General features: G+C 39.0%; 2 protein-coding genes across 2 annotated transcripts in view; one reads left to right on the top strand and one right to left on the bottom strand.

The window, feature by feature from the left end:
• TRAPPC3L (trafficking protein particle complex subunit 3L) overlaps nucleotides 1–17,269 on the top strand; it is a 51,325-nt gene that overhangs the window by 18,429 nt on the left and 15,627 nt on the right. The gene's annotated exons all lie outside the window — the stretch shown is intronic.
• Nucleotides 3,155–16,306, bottom strand: CALHM5 (calcium homeostasis modulator family member 5). The gene is made up of 2 exons (XM_055243821.2): nucleotides 15,706–16,306; nucleotides 3,155–12,329 (listed from the first exon to the last, which is right to left on the bottom strand). Exons 1-2 carry the CDS (start codon nucleotides 16,243–16,245, stop codon nucleotides 11,940–11,942), a joined length of 930 nt encoding a protein of 309 aa, XP_055099796.2. The 5' UTR covers nucleotides 16,246–16,306; the 3' UTR covers nucleotides 3,155–11,939.

Genomic DNA, 17,269 nt, shown 5'->3' with positions numbered 1-17,269 from the left:
GGATTTTTTTTTAAAGTTGTTCTGAGAATTAAATTGACATGAGACAGATCAATAGAAAAAAAGCATACACATTTACTTAATACATAGCATGGGAATCTTTTTTTTTTTTTTTTGAGACGGAGTCTCGCTCTGTCGCCCAGGCTAGAGTGCAGTGGCGTGGTCTCCGCTCACTGCAAGTTCTGCCTCCTGGGTTCACGCCATTCTCCTGCCTCAGCCTCCCAAGTAGCTGGGACTAGGCGCCCGCCACCACGCCGGGCTAATTTTTTGTATTTTTAGTAGAGACGGGGTTTCAGCGTGTTAGCCAGGATGGTCTCCATCTCCTGACCTCGTGATCCGTCCGCCTTGGCCTCCCAAAGTGCTGGGATTACAGGCGTGAGCCACCGCGCCTGGCTGGGAATCTTTAATAAAGAAATGGAGACCCAAGGAGTTGAACACTTACCTACTGGATTGGACAAAGAATAGTAATTTGTGAAAAGGCAGCTAAATTATTTGGGGAGGCGAGAAGACAAGAATTATTTTAATAAAATCTGTACAGAATCCTCTCAGCCTCAATTGCCCCTCCTTGATGATAAGAGTGTTGCTTTCTTTCTAGTACAGGGAGGATATCCTTCACATGGGAATTTCTTCTCCTGCTTTTAAGAAACAGCAGGAAGGTCAGAGCAATCTTGTGACTGCTGCTTTTCAAGTGCCTTTAAGTCAAAATAATGAATATGTATGTCAAAGTGGCAATATTTTGGGGTGGCATATTCTTAAGTCCTTTAAAACAAACCTAAGTGGATTGAAAATAGCAATAGCTTTGGGAACATTTTATTAATGTAACTATTTACAATAAAATTCTTTATTAAGAAAAGAAAACCATGGAGTAAATACCCTGGGAAACAAAACCCTAAAGCAAGATCTGTCTGGGTCTAAGGATTCAGAGACACATCAGGAACACCAAATCCCAGGCCATCCTTGCCTGGTGTGATGTTTAGTTTGTGTCAGAAGGAAGATTTGGTTCAGACTTGCCCTGACCTCTCAGTGATACTCCAGGGCAAGGGTTATCAATTCTAGCTCCTGTATAGAATCACCTGGAGCTTTCCAAAAATCATGACGTTCAGAACTTACTTTTGACCCAATAAATTGTGGTCTCTGGGAATAAGGCACAGGCATTAGAACTTTTTAAATGCTCTCCAAGTGATCCTAATTGGCCTCCACTGTTTAGAACAAGAGTTTCCTAACTGTGTTCTGTGGAACTCTAGGGTGATTCCTATAGAAGTGTGGCTGCAGGTTAAGGCTGCCACGCCTCCAGACCCTGCATCCAAATTCTTCTCCTACTTACCTCTCTTTTTATGTCTTTTACATGCTTCAAATAAAATAAAAATCCATTTGGAAAAAAAGTGGAAAACACTAGAGAGATATGATCAAAGTGGAACAGTTTTGATTGAAACAAAGTCCATCTCACCTTTAGTTGGGACAACAAACTTGTCTATAGGGAAAAAGGTAGGGAAAGAGGCTGTGTTTTTGAGGATATTTCTCAAAATAAGATGGAAATCGATCAGTTTGTAAGCATATATTTCTTTAATTGCCTGACTTCATGCCTAGGGTCGGTGAAACCCACTCATAAGTTAGCCAACCGTTTAAGGAAGTAACCCTTTTTAAAACACTGATTACTATCCCTCATGTTTCCTCCGTGACACAAATACCAACAAAACCCCTGGGAGAAATAATTGTGTTCTGTTGAAACCATCAGCAATTATTATGATTGCAGAAGCACATCTCTTTATGATAAAATATAGGCACAGAATGTTTTTACAATGCAACTAATCACCATTTTATAGGTTATAAACTGCCAAAGAATGCATATATCTTAAGGTACTGTTCTTAAGCAAAGTTACTCAATATCATGAGTTCTTACTTTGCTGACTTAATCCTATTTCTTGAAATGATCCAGTGAATTTGATTAGGTGAAGTAATTAATTCATTTTCCCATTTTAATCTCAGTTTTCATTGCAATTTAAAACTTGTGAAGATTTCTCTCTGGCATTGTTGTGGCTGTAGGTACAGGAAACCTGAAATTATAAAAAGATAGTTGGCCAGACAGAAAGAAAGGTGGACTCTAAAATATATAAAAATTAAAGTTTGGGGACTATTTGAAATCTTTTATAAACTTTCCACTGCTGGCCGGGCGTGGTGGCTCATGCCTGTAATCCCAGCACTTTGGGAGGCCGAGGCGGGCGGATCACGAGGTCAGGAGATCGAGACCATCCTGGCTAACACAGTGAAACCCCATCTCTACTAAAAATACAAAAAATTAGCCGGGCGAGGTGGCAGGCGCCTGTAGTCCCAGCTACTCGGGAGGCTGAGGCAGCAGAATGGCGTGAACCCCGAGGGGCGGAGCCTGCAGTGAGGTGAGATCGCGCCACTGCACTCCAGCCTGGGCGACAGCGAGACTCTGTCTCAAAAAAAAAAACAACTTTCCACTGCTAAAAATTCCTTCTGTATCAATTGTCATTTTTATCTAAGGAAATTTTTTAAAAAATAAAATGAAAAGTTTACTTCATTGATATAGTAGGAGCATAGTTTGAGCATAACTATCCTAAATATTTAGAAACCCAAGGTGAAAAGCTGTTCAGGATGGGAAAGAATCCAGGGGCCCAGACAGAGGCCAGGAAACTTGGAGATAGCCCTCTATTCCCAAGAGGACACTAAGAATCCAATTGGCTGGGAATTCACACACTACTGGCTGTAAGATTTAGGACAACAGAGTTGAGACTTTGAGATGTACTAATTCAACATCTTCATTTTACAAATGAGGGAATATACTTTGAAAAGTTATGTGAACACTCAAGAATATACTAAAATGAGGCAGAATTTGTGTGATGGAAATTAGGATTAGACAAATGTAGGTCCAAATTGATGTTCAATAACTTAACAGTGGCTTAACCACCTTAGACTTTTTGGACTCTAGCATTATTTATAAACATAGAAATGTAATACCTCCCTCCCAGTATGCTTGTGAAACTTAGATGAAACAAGAGCCAAGACTTCAAGTTAACTTAGTTTTTTAAATTAAATTAATGAAATTCCAATAGGAACATAGGAGTGGTTTAGTTTTAAATTCAAAACAATATAGTTTCTTGAAAATGATATCACACAGAAAGGAAAATAAGTCGAAAATTTTCCAACTCTTTTATTGAAATATAAGAAAATGATTCTCCACAATGAAAGAGTAAACTTGTGGCAGGAAAAATTGTTCCAGAAGACCTACCTGAAGGCTTATTTAACATTTTTGGACATGAAAGATAAAGAAACCAATGAGAATATAGGATAAAACATCGTGTTAGTAATAAAGAAAGAAATAAAGATGGCATCAGACATCAGGCTGTGGCCACCTCAGCAATATTCAATGACAAAAGACAATGGAGTAACGCTTACAATACACTCACGTAGAGAAAGTACGAACCAGACAAGCTGTCCTTCAATTCGAGAACAGGCCAACAGGCTGAATATGTAAGAATTCAGAGAATAGCATTCCTGTGAGCCTTTGCTGAGAATGATACTAGAAGGTAAACTCCAGCTAAGCAGGAGGTGATTGACAAAACTTCAGCAAAGTAACTGAGGTGACTATATCATTTATTTTGTTGTGTACCTTATGAAATTTTTCAAACATATACAAATGTAAAGAGAATAATGTAATGAATTCCATGTACCTACCATCCAGCTTCAATAGTTTCCATATTTTGCCAATCTTATTTCATCTTTCAGCTTTCTCCCTAAACTTTCTTTTTTCTAGAGCATTTTAAAGAAAATTCTAGACATCATGGCAGTTCGCACATAAATATTTAAATATACATCTCTAACTGAAGATCTTTTTAAAAAACATAAACCAGCACTCCATTATCACACATAGCAAAATTAATAATTCTCTAAAAATCATCTAATATTCATTCATATTTTCCTAAATATCTCAAAGATATCTTATTACAGTTGGTTGTTGGAAACAGGATGCAAATAAGGTCTATATAGCATATCTGGTTATTAAGTCACTTATATCTCCTTTATTCTCCTTTTTTAATACTGTTAATCTGTGGGGAAACTGAGTCATCTGTAAAATGGAATGTTCTGTTAGAACTAGATATACCTGGTTGATTTCTTGTGGTGCTAATTGCCTTGTTTTTTGTTGCTCACATTTCCTGTAAACTAGCAGTAATGTCTAAATACTTGATTAGGCTTAGCTTTTTAGGAAACAATATTTCACAGGTGGTACTATGTACTTATTCTTGCCTTGACTCATAAGGCACTTAGTGTCTGGTTTGATGCTAATATAGATGAGTGGCTTCAAATTGCATAGGTCTGACCCCATTCTACTTTCACCTAATAGTTTAGAATTCATTATTTATTGTCTAGATCCATTTTGTCATCAAAGGTTGCAAAATGTTTACTTTCAAATTCTGAAAAGCCCTATAAACAATAAAAGAATTAGTAGAGAGATAAAATTAATAAGCATAAGACAATAGCTTTTCATGTACTCAGATAACAATCACTTAGAAAGATACAGTGGAGAAAAGAAACGATTTACAGTAGGAACAAAGAAAACACCTACAAATAGAGTTTACAAGAAACATGTAAAACTTATGTGAAGTAAACTTTAAAATATTCCTAAAGGACAAAAGGTATCCTTGAATGAGTGGAAAGGTATCCTTGAATGAATGGAAAGGCACCCCAAAGTCTTGGACAGGTTGATGACCGATTCAGTAGATCTGGAGTGCAGCCCAGGATTCTGAGTTTCTTACAGCCTGCCTTCCCCAGAACAGCCTGCTCTGTGCTGTAGAGCAGTTATTCTCAAGATGTAGTCCCCAGACCAGTAGCATCAATATCACCTGAGAACCTGTTAGAAACGCAGATTCTTTTGCCTCACCCCAGACCTACTGACTCAGACACCCTGGGGGTGGAGTTCAGCAATTCACATTTTAATAAGCCCTCCAGATGATTTTTATATGGACTGAAGTTTGAGAACCACTGCCTTAGTGTTATCAAATTTAGCTTGAACTGGAATCAGCTAGGATCATGTTAAACTTCAGGCTTGACTCAACAGGTTTTAGATACTGTCTGATTCTGCATTTCTAACAAGCTTCATCATGATACTGATGTTGACAGTCTGAAGATAACATTTTGAGAGACAAGACTAGAAGAACAATCTGTTTCCAGCTTACTGAAGGCCAGCCTACTCTGAAACCCTTACTTGCTATTTTTTCCTAGATATTAATGACAAATAATAGTTTAATGTGTTACTCCTCCCAATAATATGTTTGTGTTCCTTTCAAATAAAATTTAACCAAAAATAATTAAAAGTGAATCTCCAGCTTTGGTGGAGCGATTTTAGAGAGCTACTTATCAGCATCTGTGATATCATGCTGTAGATGCTATACTGCTAACTGGAACCTAAAGAAAAAGAAAACATTATTGAAGAAAATGCTCTCTATGCATAGGGAGAATGTATAAATGTATAAATACAATTTGCCTGTAATTTTTATCTTTTTATAAATTCTGATTTTCATGTTAGTGTTCAGGTTCTATCGCTTCATATTGCCCCAAAATTCGGTGGCTTAAAGCCACATTTATTTAAGCTCATGATTTTTGAGGTCATGGAGTTGGATAGGACATAGCAAGGACTTCTCTACAAAGCCTGCAGCCTCCACTGGAGTGGGTCAAATGTTTGGAGATGGCTGCAATGATTTGACGAGGGCCATAGATCTGGGGCCTTTTGTTCTCACTGTTGGTTGGACTTCCTGGTTCTTCTCCATGTCACGTACACTGGGGCCTGAATGTTTAAAATGGCTCCTTTGCTCACATGCCTGACCCCTAAGCTAGAATATCTGGGACAATTGGAGCCATTGGGATCTCTCTCTCTCTCTCTTTTTATCTCTCTCTCTCTCTCCTGCCACTGGCTAGCTTGGGCCTCTTCAGAGCTTGGTAGTCCCTGGGTAATTGCAGTTCTTATGTAGTGGCTTTTACCAGACTGTTGAGCATTGCAACATTGTAAGAGACCAAGGCATAAACTGTGATACTGCTTAACAGTCTGCCTCATGTCTGCCATATTTTATTGGTTCATAAAGTCAGATTCAAAGTGAGGATAACACGACTACATCTGCCAGAAGGAGCCATTGAACCATATTTAATTTATCACACGTGCTGGTTAATTTTAGATGTCAACTTGATTGGATTAAGGGGTAGCCAGATAGTTATTAAAGCATTATTTCTGGGTATGTATGTGGGGGTGTTTCCAAAAAAGATTGGCATTTGAATCAGTGGACTGAGTAAGGAAAATCTGCCCTCACCTAACCTGGGCAGGCACCATACAATCCATTGAGGGCCTGGGTAGGACAAAAAGGGAGAGGACGGGCAAATTTGCTCTCTCTCTCTCCACTCGAGTTGGGTCACCAATCTTTTCTGTCTCCTGGAGTTGGGTCACCAATCTTCTCCTTATCTATTGCCCTTGGAAATAAAAACTTCAGGTTCCTTTGCCTTTGGCTCTGGGATTTGTACCATCAACTCCCCTGGTTCTCAGGCCCTCAGACTGGGACTTGAGCCACCCTACACACTTCCCTGATTCTCCAGCTTACAGGTGGCATGTCATGGGCCTTCTCAGCCTTCATAATCACATGAGCCAATTCCCACAATAAATCCTCATATATATATATATATATATATATATACACACACACACACACACAATATATATATAGCACATATATTTTGTTATATATTTGTTTTATTTTGTTATATATAATATATATTCCCACAATAAATCCCCTTTCATATATATAACATATATATATATATATATACACATGCATACACACACACACAGACATACAGACACACACATATATATGTATGTATGTATATATACTGTTGTACTGTTGGTTCTGTTTCTCTGGAGAACCCTGACTAACATACCACCGTTATGTTTATTAAAATGAGAGACCCAGGTACACCAAAGATACTCCAAAATTGCTTAGCTAGAACCAATTTAAATTCATAAAAAAAAAATGCTCACTGTAAAACTTCTGAAAGTCCATCCCAGCTCAAGAAAACCCATGGTATATTGGCAAATACATCATATTAGGATGTCTCTTTTTTCCTGGAGAGCCAGTTTTTAAATTTTTATCATACTCTGCTGTTTGAAATCCAGATAACATTTCCAATATTTCAAGCTCACAGCCCCTCACCACCTTCACTGACTCCCTATGTAAAAAATCAGTAGTTCTTCACCATGACTGCACATTATAATCACTTAGGAAGCTTTTAAAAGAAATCTCAATGTTCAAGCCCTAACCCAGAAAAGTTACATCAGGTTCTCAGGAAATGGGACCAGACATTGTGATTGTCAAAGGCCCCCAGGTGATTCCAATGTGCAGCCAACATCGAGAGCTACTGATAAACACGGATAGATGCTTTCCATCCAACCTCTCATGCCAACGTCTTAGCTTTTTCATAATGATTTTGGGATCTAAAATCAGAGAAGTCCAAGCACTACCCACAAAGGAAATTAATATCCCCTGGATTGTACAACAGGGGATATTTAAAATAAGAGAGAAAAATAAGAGGGAAATATTAGAAAACTAAGATAATTACCTTAGAGAATTCAGAACCACCAAAGTCTAAATAGAATAATATAGTTAATAGTTGAAGTACTTGAAATATATCATGTGAGAAGCAGTAGCAGTTTTCTGCTACCCAGTGACTTCTGGATTGCTTTAACCAGTTTTTAGAGTAAATCAGTGGATCATCAGGCTTTGAAACAACTAATTTGAATCAATGATGTCATCGTTTTCTCGTTAAATGTATACATTTTCAGTGATGCTTTAAAGGTCTCAAGTAGAAAACCATATAAAAATTTTAAAAGTTGCTTTGGACACATATATTTTATAATATATTACTTTAAGGTATAATGCATAGAATTATGTAGTGATTTGTCTGCCATGCCTTATTTTTGGAATCTTTGTTAAATACCTTTTTTTCCCCCACTTTATATTTGATATGCATAAGCTGAATGTATCCTAAAGCTGAATTAAGTGGTTTAGCCTGAAAAAAGGAAGGAACTGCACAGGAAAAACCAAAAAATCATATATATGTGTACACAATTTATTCATGGGATAAATTGGACAGAATCAGCATTTTGTGCCATGAAATTTTTCCTTGAGTATATTCCTTGTATGGGAAAGCATCACATTCTTTTCAAGAGCATTCTCGAATCCTTTTCTCTTACATAATAGGGTAGTGGTGGTAGGGAGAAGACCAGATCTTCAGGGAAAATTAGAAGTATAAAAAGGGAGTCAGCCTGGGCTTGGGTTGGCTCTAGCCCAAGGACCCTTCCATATGCTTCAATTCTAGACCTAGAAGAGACTGTTATGGCAGACATTAGTATGACCATTGGATGCCCTCTCTAGATATCCAAATTCAGGGTGCCAACGTCCCAGTTCTGTGGTGTAGCCTCCTCTGGAGGATCACCCTCGGGCCACTGGAGATTCCTCACCTGGAGTTTTCTGGGGAATGCTCTCTCTTGGCTGCAATGGAAGCCCCAGAGCACAGTTGGGATCAGGAGAAAGCTGACATTCCAGAGTCCCCCATAGGTCAAGCTGAGGCTGAAGTCCCAGAATTTCCTGTGGGATTGATTGAGACTCCACTTGTAACTGCATTCTTTCTTGTGTTTATCCTGCTAATATGTTTCTCCTAAGAGGATTTCCTTTTAATAAATCATGTGTACACAGCTCCCTGTGTCAGGCGCAGCCTCTAGGGAGCACATCCAAAGACAACTAATGGTCTACACATTTTAAAGTCTCTGCTATCAAAGCCAGTTCATCCTGCTGCCTCTAGATACCCATTCCCTCAGGATACTCGAGAGCAGACACCAATTTCCTCTCCCTATCTTACTCCACTGCCTCCAGGACTATTTGTGGGACAGATAAGTTTTCTTGGACTTGTTTTATTCCTGAGTAAAGGACTGTTAAGGAATTTAGAAGTCAGGATGAGAACCTGTTAAGTGGCTTCTTCCAGAGGAGGAGGATGAGCTCCTCTGCTACTTATTAAGCTGCAGCAACAAGTACCCAGGCTGCTGGCTTCTTGCCAGTCAGCTTGGATTTTCTTGAATGAGGCAGTCATTGTCATGAGCGTAAGTTTTCTGAGTGCAGAAAGTTCCTGGACTTGAGGGTGGCAGGAATATGCCTCAGATATGACTCCTCAATCCTCAGCTCCTTACAGCTAACCTACTTCTGTAGAACTTCTGTTTCAGCCTCTCACACACTGCAAGAGAGGCATCAGCATCGGCCAGTTCCTATGTGTCTTTTCCAGCTCAGAAGACACTTAAGGGCAGACAAACTTTAACTCAAGAAAGATTAAGAAGGAGAACTCTTTGCTGAATTTTCTCTCCCTTTATTCTGAAAACTCTACCCCCTCGCATGCCTAATCCCTGTTCTGTCCCTGCCACATACACACACAGACGTCTGACCCTGTACCTCCAAGTTCCCAAAGATATTGTATGTAGAAAAAACAAACTTTTTTTTATTGACATTCACACTCAACACTGAACACTCCTTGCCACTAATTGTGCGGGTTTTCGCCCACACTGGCCAATTCTCTAATACCAACTGGATATCATACAATTCAATTCTGGCATTAATCGGCATTAAGTGCAGATCCCCAGCAGGTTAAGGGCTCAGTCCCATAAGACCTCCCCGAACTTCAGACACCAGTCACAAGCGGTAGGTTCCAAAGTTACTCACATCTTCTAACTGACATGGCTACAAAGCAGAGGTTCCCATGATTTCCTTCTCAGATTTCATCATTTGCTAGAGCAGCTCACAGAACTCAGGAAAGGGCTTTATTTACTATCGTCAGTCTATTATAAAATAATATAACTCAGAAACAGTCAGATAGAAGAGATGCACAGGAACAGGTTTGGGGGAAGGGGCATGGAGCTTCCACGGCCCCTTTGGGCACACCACTCCTCAGGTATTGAGCAACGCAGAAGCTCTCTGAACCTTGCCCTTTCGATTTTTATGGGAAGCTTTATTCTTAGGCATGATTGATTAAATCATTATCCATTTGTGATCAATTCAACCTTCAGCCCCTCTTCCTTCCCCAAGGTCTGGGAGTGGGGCTGAAAGTTCCAACCCTCTAAACACATGGTTGGTTCTCCTGGCAACCAGACCCCATTCTGAGACCATTCAGAAGCCCCTAACTATCAGTCATCTCGTTCGCATACTAACAGACACATCACTTTGGAGGTCCCAAAGGTTTTAGGAGCTCTGCACCAGGAATAGGAAGAAAGACCAAACACATATTTCTTCTTGTAAACGACAATAACATAGATATGTTCTGGGTCCTATACTTGTAGGATTCAGTTTGCCATCATGTTTCATGTTAATAAGAAGTTAATATTCAGCTTTCTCAAACTAGGAGACATGGACTACCACTGTAAGGTATGAGCCACAGCACAAAACATGGTTCTTTTTTAAAGCACAGTTCTTCTCAGAGATTGAAGGAGAATTTATGTACATATACACATACACATATATATGTACATACTAATGTGGATATAGTACATTGTAGAATGCAAGATTTGCATTATTTCTGATAAATGTAAGACTGCAATACAGTTTTATGCCAGTACTGCTTTGAACAGTGTCCCCAGACCTTTAGTCAAGGTCAATTTACCCTACTATAGTCTGAATGTTTGTGTCTCCCCCAATTTCATATGTTGAAATCTTAACCCCCCAAGCTGATAGTACTAAGAAGCAGAGCCTTTGGGAAGTAACTGGGTCATGAAGGTGGAGCCTCCAGGAATGGGATTAGTGCCTTATAAAAATGCTCAAGGGAGCTTATTTGCACTTTCCACCATGGAAGGACACTGAGAAGTCAGCAAGCAGTTTGCAACCTGGAAAATTGCTCTCACCAGAACCTGACCATGCTGGCACCCTGACCTCAGACTTCCCAGCCTCCAGAACTGTGAAAAATAAATTTCTATTTTGTATAAGCCACCTATCTATGATATTTTGTTACAGTAGCCCAAACGCACTAAGACGTACCCACGGCCTAGTAAGCACTGTGCCTAAGGACCACAATACTTGTAAGGGCCCACTAAAATATTTTTAATTTCTTTTAAAATCAGAAGAAAATACATAAACTTTTAGGTTGAAGAAAACGTTAATATATTCACCTTTTATCAATGCAGTTATAAGTATATATTTCTGTATATATATATATATATATATATATATACATATTTGTTACTACTATTTTGAATGTAGGAAATGGTTTGCAAAGGCAAAAGTACATAAAGCCCACAAAAATTATGATGCAGCCCTGCTTCCAGGGGCATATTTTCAGTATACAGTGAAAACGTGAAAAACTTTCAATTTTAGGTATCATATTCTTGCAACTTGTCATTTTTGAGAACTGAGGTCTTCAGATTCTGAGGGAATGAATTCCAGAATTTCATACATCCTTAAAAGGATAGATTTGTAGGACAGAGACTCCTGCTGATCACACTGCAGGAGTCACTGTGTAGGGCAACCTATGTTAAGAGTAACTTGCTCACTCACAAGCCATTGCTTCTGCCCCTAAATTCTGCAACCAATATTTACAGAGACTGATGAGCCCTCTCACATGAGTCTGTCTGTTGAATGATAAAATCTTAGATCTTGGAGCAACATTTGGGCCTACTGAGCCCCTCCCCACCAATGCAAGAGCACCTTTGTCACCCCTCAGCATCAATTTGAGCACATCCTGATGCTCCACTTGAGAGCTTCAAAGCAGTTTCCTTTGTGTTATTGTCTTGTAAAGACACTCCAAATGCAAGAAAATACAGAGATACACAGGTTGCTGGTGATATGTTAGGAGGATCCCAGAATGAGCATACCACTCAACACCATGAGTCAGTGATGGTGGATGAGCTACATATTGTGGGAAGTACCCACAAGGACCATTGTCGTCTCATCATCCTCAGGGCTAAGTTCCAGACCATTGTCCACCACTCTGTGGAGGGTGCTATAATGTTGCTGGCTTTGGTGGAAAGAATGCAGCTCTGAAGCAGCCTCCCAGGCAGCAAACGTAGGCATGGGAAAAGGATCTGGCCTCTTGTTTTCAAAAAAACATTTCAGGTTCCTCTCGCTCAGCTTGTTGGCATAGTCCAGAAATGTATTTTCCAACTGTTCCTTCTCCTTTTGTGCATATGTCTTCCAAAAACTCAGCTGAAGGTAGCTAACCTTAGATCGGCAGCGAGCATAACATGTGGTGAGCAGAGAGAAGAAAGATGCTGAACAAATAAGGCACCATCCTAGAATCTTAAGAAGAAAGAAATATTGAGTACACATAAAAGCAAAGTCATTTAGGGAGCTGGGGTATTATTGAGAAGTGTATAGCTAAATTATTACCACTGTCTGACATACCTCATTTGAAATCATTCATCTTAATTTTTAAACACTTTAAACTCACTTTTTGAATTTATTAGGTAAACTCAAAATAAAGTTAGGGTTTGCCTAATCTCTATTCTCCTCCCCAACATTGCTGGTGCAAAGAAATAACCAGAAGGCAGGCAGATAGAAAAGAGTACAAAGTACAGATTACATAAGACTTACAGAAATCAAGCTCAAATAGTATTAGCTCTGAGAGGAAAATATTCTGTGCATAAGTAAATGTGATCATTTGAGCAAATGACCAGCTCTTCAGCCAGGCATTTTTAGGCATTGATAAATGTATATACATAGCTAGAGACTAATTTTTTTCTGTCATTACTCACTGTCCATGGAAAAGGGAGACAGACGATACAATCAGGAAGCTGAAGCTATAAGAATATAAAGGCTGAGAAAAAATTAGGATCATTTTCAAAAAACCTTGAAAATGATTTGTCTTGATTTTTGGTAATTAGAAAAAACAAACTCTTTCCTGAATATGAAATGGTTCAGCTTTTCTCCCCTGGATCTTAAAAGCAAAAGTTTGAATAGCTCAAATTATCTTCTAACTTTTTTGGCTCTAATTCTGTTTTCACAGAATTTTTGTTAATTTTATGTTTGGAAAACCAACATCTTTTTCAAAGTGTCTCTTGACATTTAGTTTAAATAATCCTTGATATTCTTTAGCAGATGAGCCTATTTGAAAATAGAAATAATAACCTACAAATGAACCCATTCAGACCATAACAAAACCACAAATAAGTTTTAAATCAGTAGTTCCCAAACTTTGGCTCAGATATAGAGTGTTTGTGAAGGGTATCAACCTCTGCACCAATGCCAACTCTGGACTGGCACTACTCAGGTTTAAATCTAAACTTTCCCCTTACTATGTGTATTCTTTGTATCTCAGTTTCTTCACTTGTGAAATGGGGGTTACTCACCTTGAAGGGTAATTTGGTGGACCTAATGAAATGATACTGGACACATGTATTCATTAAGTTTTAGCTAATATTATATGCTGCTATTCTTCAAATGTATATGCACTTACATAAATATATTACTGAACTCATAATATCTTTCTGTACTTATAATTAATGAGTGAGGCACAACTTCCATCATGTGAAAGTCCTTGAATGGCTTGTGGTTGGCTACCTTATATCTTCCCCTTTCCTTCATCATCTATCTTCCTCTTTTTCCACAGCTGAGGCTTCTGTATGCCATCTCATCTCAGTATCTGAGCCAGTTCCAGCTGAATTACAAACTATTCCATCAGCTTCAGGTCCCCTTCCCCCTTTCACATGACCTTTGCATTGACCGATGCTTTCCCTTAATTCACAGTACCCAGAGTCAAACTAGAGCATGGTGGATGCTTCCATACCAGCCCTCAATAGTGTCATATTTTGCATGTGTCCTCCCCCAAACCCTGGCAGTTTTCCTCATTGACTTGGAACACCCACTGTGTACCAGAAGCTTTATGCCCATTTATGTCTATCATCTCTAAATCTTCCGACAACTCTCCAAAGTAGGTGATATTACCACTAACCATGAGAAAACTGGGACTCAAAGAGTTCAAACCACTAGTTCTAGGTCACGTAGGTGGTGATTTGTAACGTCAGCATACAAACCCAAGGCCAGACAATTCCAAGGTTGAGCTCTTTCCACTACTCCATTCTATCTTCCTTAAGAATAGAGAGTCATCCAGCTAGATTTTTTGTTTATCTGCCCCATCCATGGATGAGTGTTCTTTTCCACCTCCAGGCACATGTCCAACTATTATTGGTCTGGACTATATGTTGCCTCCTGCCTATCTGAACCTCTGTAGTCAGCACCTGCTATTGATACAACTCCTCTTGCCTACATTCCTTATGCATCTTCCCACAGGAATCAGCCCCAGGTCCTTCTCATTCTGATGAAGAATCAGCAGGTCAGTGTGCTCAGCCTAAGCTATGACATGATGTGCATGGTTTCCTTGTGCCTGTGTTTAGAGAGGAGAAGCTCACACAATGATAAGTGTTTGGGCCTGCCCCTGACTGAATGGAGCCTGGTGCCTGAGGACATAAACCATAAATCAATCATTCTATCATAAGAGTTGTAAGTTATATACCCTTCTTCAGTAAAAGACACAAAACATTTGGGAGCCTGATATGTTTTATCTAAAATGTGCTTTATGCATTAAAGAAAAGATTTTGTTTTGGAGTATTTTTTGACTTATCAATTTATGAAGACTATGACTTTACTGCCAACCAGCTTTGGAGTGTGTGATTTTAAAAACAGATTTTGCCTTGATGTGTTGTTACCAAGGCAAATTGTTGTTGAAAAAGTAAAATAATGCTATTTCTGTGCCTTTATTCTGAAACAGATAGCATTCCTGACAATTTGTGGATCTGCTTATCAACTCTTAACGCTTGTTTTGCTTTTGGGAACGCATTCGTACTACCTATAAATGCGAAGTCAGTCCTTCCTAAGGCTGTACATCTGGATTTGTGTTCATGTGCCTGGAGGAATGACAGGCTACTTCCCTGCATCAATTAGGTAAAGATATGATTTCCTTCTGTTAAATAAAACAATGCCCCAATCTTGAGCTTCTGAAGTAATTAAGAACCCCTTTAGCTGTATAGCACAAAGAGTATAAAACATAATCTCCCTAGAGAGTACGGTCACTTTTTCACAGAAGGCTATTTAAAAACTGCTGATTCCTACCATACAAGGGAAATTCTTCTCAATCTTGACAATTTTTATACACAGAGATAGCAGTTGCCAGAAATCATTCAAGAGAATCTCTACACTAATTATATTACATGCAACTTTGAAAAGTAATAACTCATTTCATTCAGCTACATTTTAATAGATGAATAATATATGTGTGTGTTTGAGAAACCAACTTGAATGTAAATAATTGATAGAAGGCAGTAATTTCTAATTACAGCTCTGCCATTAACACTCAATTTATGATTTAGTGTTATGCATTATTTATTTACAAGGGCAACCCAGAGAGACTGTTTTAAAGTACTTAAGTATTTACATATGGACAATCCAGTGGATATTTTCTTTTCAGAACCAGAAAAGAGATAATCCGGTCAGCAACTTTACTGAGCCATCCAGCCTTTCAAAAGCTTTTCCTGAGATAGTCCCAATGCTGCATCATGTTTCAGTTTCCATTTAGTTTCAAAATATTCTGACAGGACACAGACAGCCCTGACTGAAAGGAGCACAAAGAGAATACTTCCAGCTCATGGTGAGAGAAAAAGGCGAGTTTGTCTTTTCTTACCTGAGACTGGGCCTGAAGGGACAGTTTCAGTTCTTCATTGACAGTAGGTAGCATGCTAGTTTTGCCACAAGATACTTTGTGAAGTTCTTCCCAGCACTCTTTGGGCTTACCCTTGCAAATCAGTTCCAGGAGTCCTGAGCTTCTCGTCCCGCTCATGGCACATTCATAGAAAGTTCCATTGAGCAGAGCCACAGAAAGCCACATCACTGGAGCCACCAATGAGCTCAGAGTGATCTGGCCAAGGACGTAGAAGAAACGGCAGCTGTGGCCTCTGGGAAAGATTTTCCTGGGATTCACACAGCAGCCTGTGAAGAGTCTCCACGACCTGTTGTTCAGAAAGAATCCCAGGATCAGTAACACCCAGGCAGGAGCAAAGAGGAAAACCAGCCCATAGGTCATATTCTCAGTGCTGCAGGGGCACTTAAAAGCCACAACAGAAAAGAGACGCTCACTTCCCACGGTCAGCAGAGCCATGAAGCTGTAGCCAATAACAGTTTTCTGATTAAGGAAGAATTTTAAAATGCCCTGAAAAGCATCCATGTTGGAGATGCACAAAGAGGGAAAATGCTGTGCCTTTGTTAATTGGCAGAGCAGCTGTGGCAGTGGCCGAGGGTGGAGCTCTTTCTTCATCAGAAACAACAGTCGTTCTTCTCAGACTGAATTGAGCCAGATAAGGAAACAATGTCATTCCTTAGGAATGAATATTTCTCAACATGTTTAGATAATGCCTCCTACTGGTGGAAATTGGGCTGTGATACTGCAGCCTAAATGCTGAGAATAAATTCAAAGTGCACAGGCTCCATTTTAACATTCTTTCCATGTGGTTTGGATTGAAAATCAGAAAAGAAATGATCACTCATACAAATAATAGTCTAGGAATTTTCCAGTTTAAGGAATCAACATTAACAGAAAGAGGTTTCAGCCGATTGATCAGGAGACAAATCAAATCTCCAAACCTAGAATTTTATGATGAATTTTTTTCACTTGCTATGACTTGAGATTTGGAAGACAGGGATTTGCTTTCTTTTTTCATATATATAAATACATATGAAAATTATACATATATATCTCAATAGCTTTTGGAGTACAAGTGGGTTTTGGTTACATGGATGGAATATATATTACATATGTATAGTGGTGAATTCTGAGGTTTTAGTGCACCCATCACTGGATATGTATGTGTACCCAATATGTGTTTTTTTATCCCTCACCCCCGTCCCACTCTCCCTCTTTCTGAGTCTCCAAAGTCCATTATACCACTCCATATGCCTTTATGTACCCATAGCTTAACTCCCACTTACAAGTGAGAACTGCAGTTTTTGGTTTTCCATTTCCAAGTTACTTCGCTTGGAATAGCAGCCTCTAGCTCCATCGAGTTGCTGCAAAAGACATTATTTCATTCTTTTTTATGACTGAGTAGTAGTCCATGGTATATATACACCACATTTTCTTTATCTATTCATCAGTTGATGGGTACTTAGATTGGTTTCATATCTTTGCAATTGTGAATTGTGTTGCAATAAATATACATGTGCAGGTGTGTTTTTTAAAAATATATAATAGC

The sequence above is a fragment of the Symphalangus syndactylus genome, chromosome 2 (assembly GCF_028878055.3).
Source record: "Symphalangus syndactylus isolate Jambi chromosome 2, NHGRI_mSymSyn1-v2.1_pri, whole genome shotgun sequence".
NCBI classification, from domain to species: Eukaryota; Metazoa; Chordata; class Mammalia; order Primates; family Hylobatidae; genus Symphalangus; species Symphalangus syndactylus.
This window is presented reverse-complemented; position numbering and strand designations above follow the sequence as displayed.

Excerpts from the sequence above, each read along its gene's own strand:
- CALHM5 (XM_055243821.2), bottom strand. The coding sequence starts at position 16,245 with ATGGATGCTTTTCAGGGCATTTTAAAATTCTTCCTTAATCAGAAAACT. Across the intron at positions 12,330-15,705 it reads CCCTTCAGGCCCAGTCTCAG|ATTCTAGGATGGTGCCTTAT; the intron begins GTAAGAAAAGAC and ends TTTCTTCTTAAG.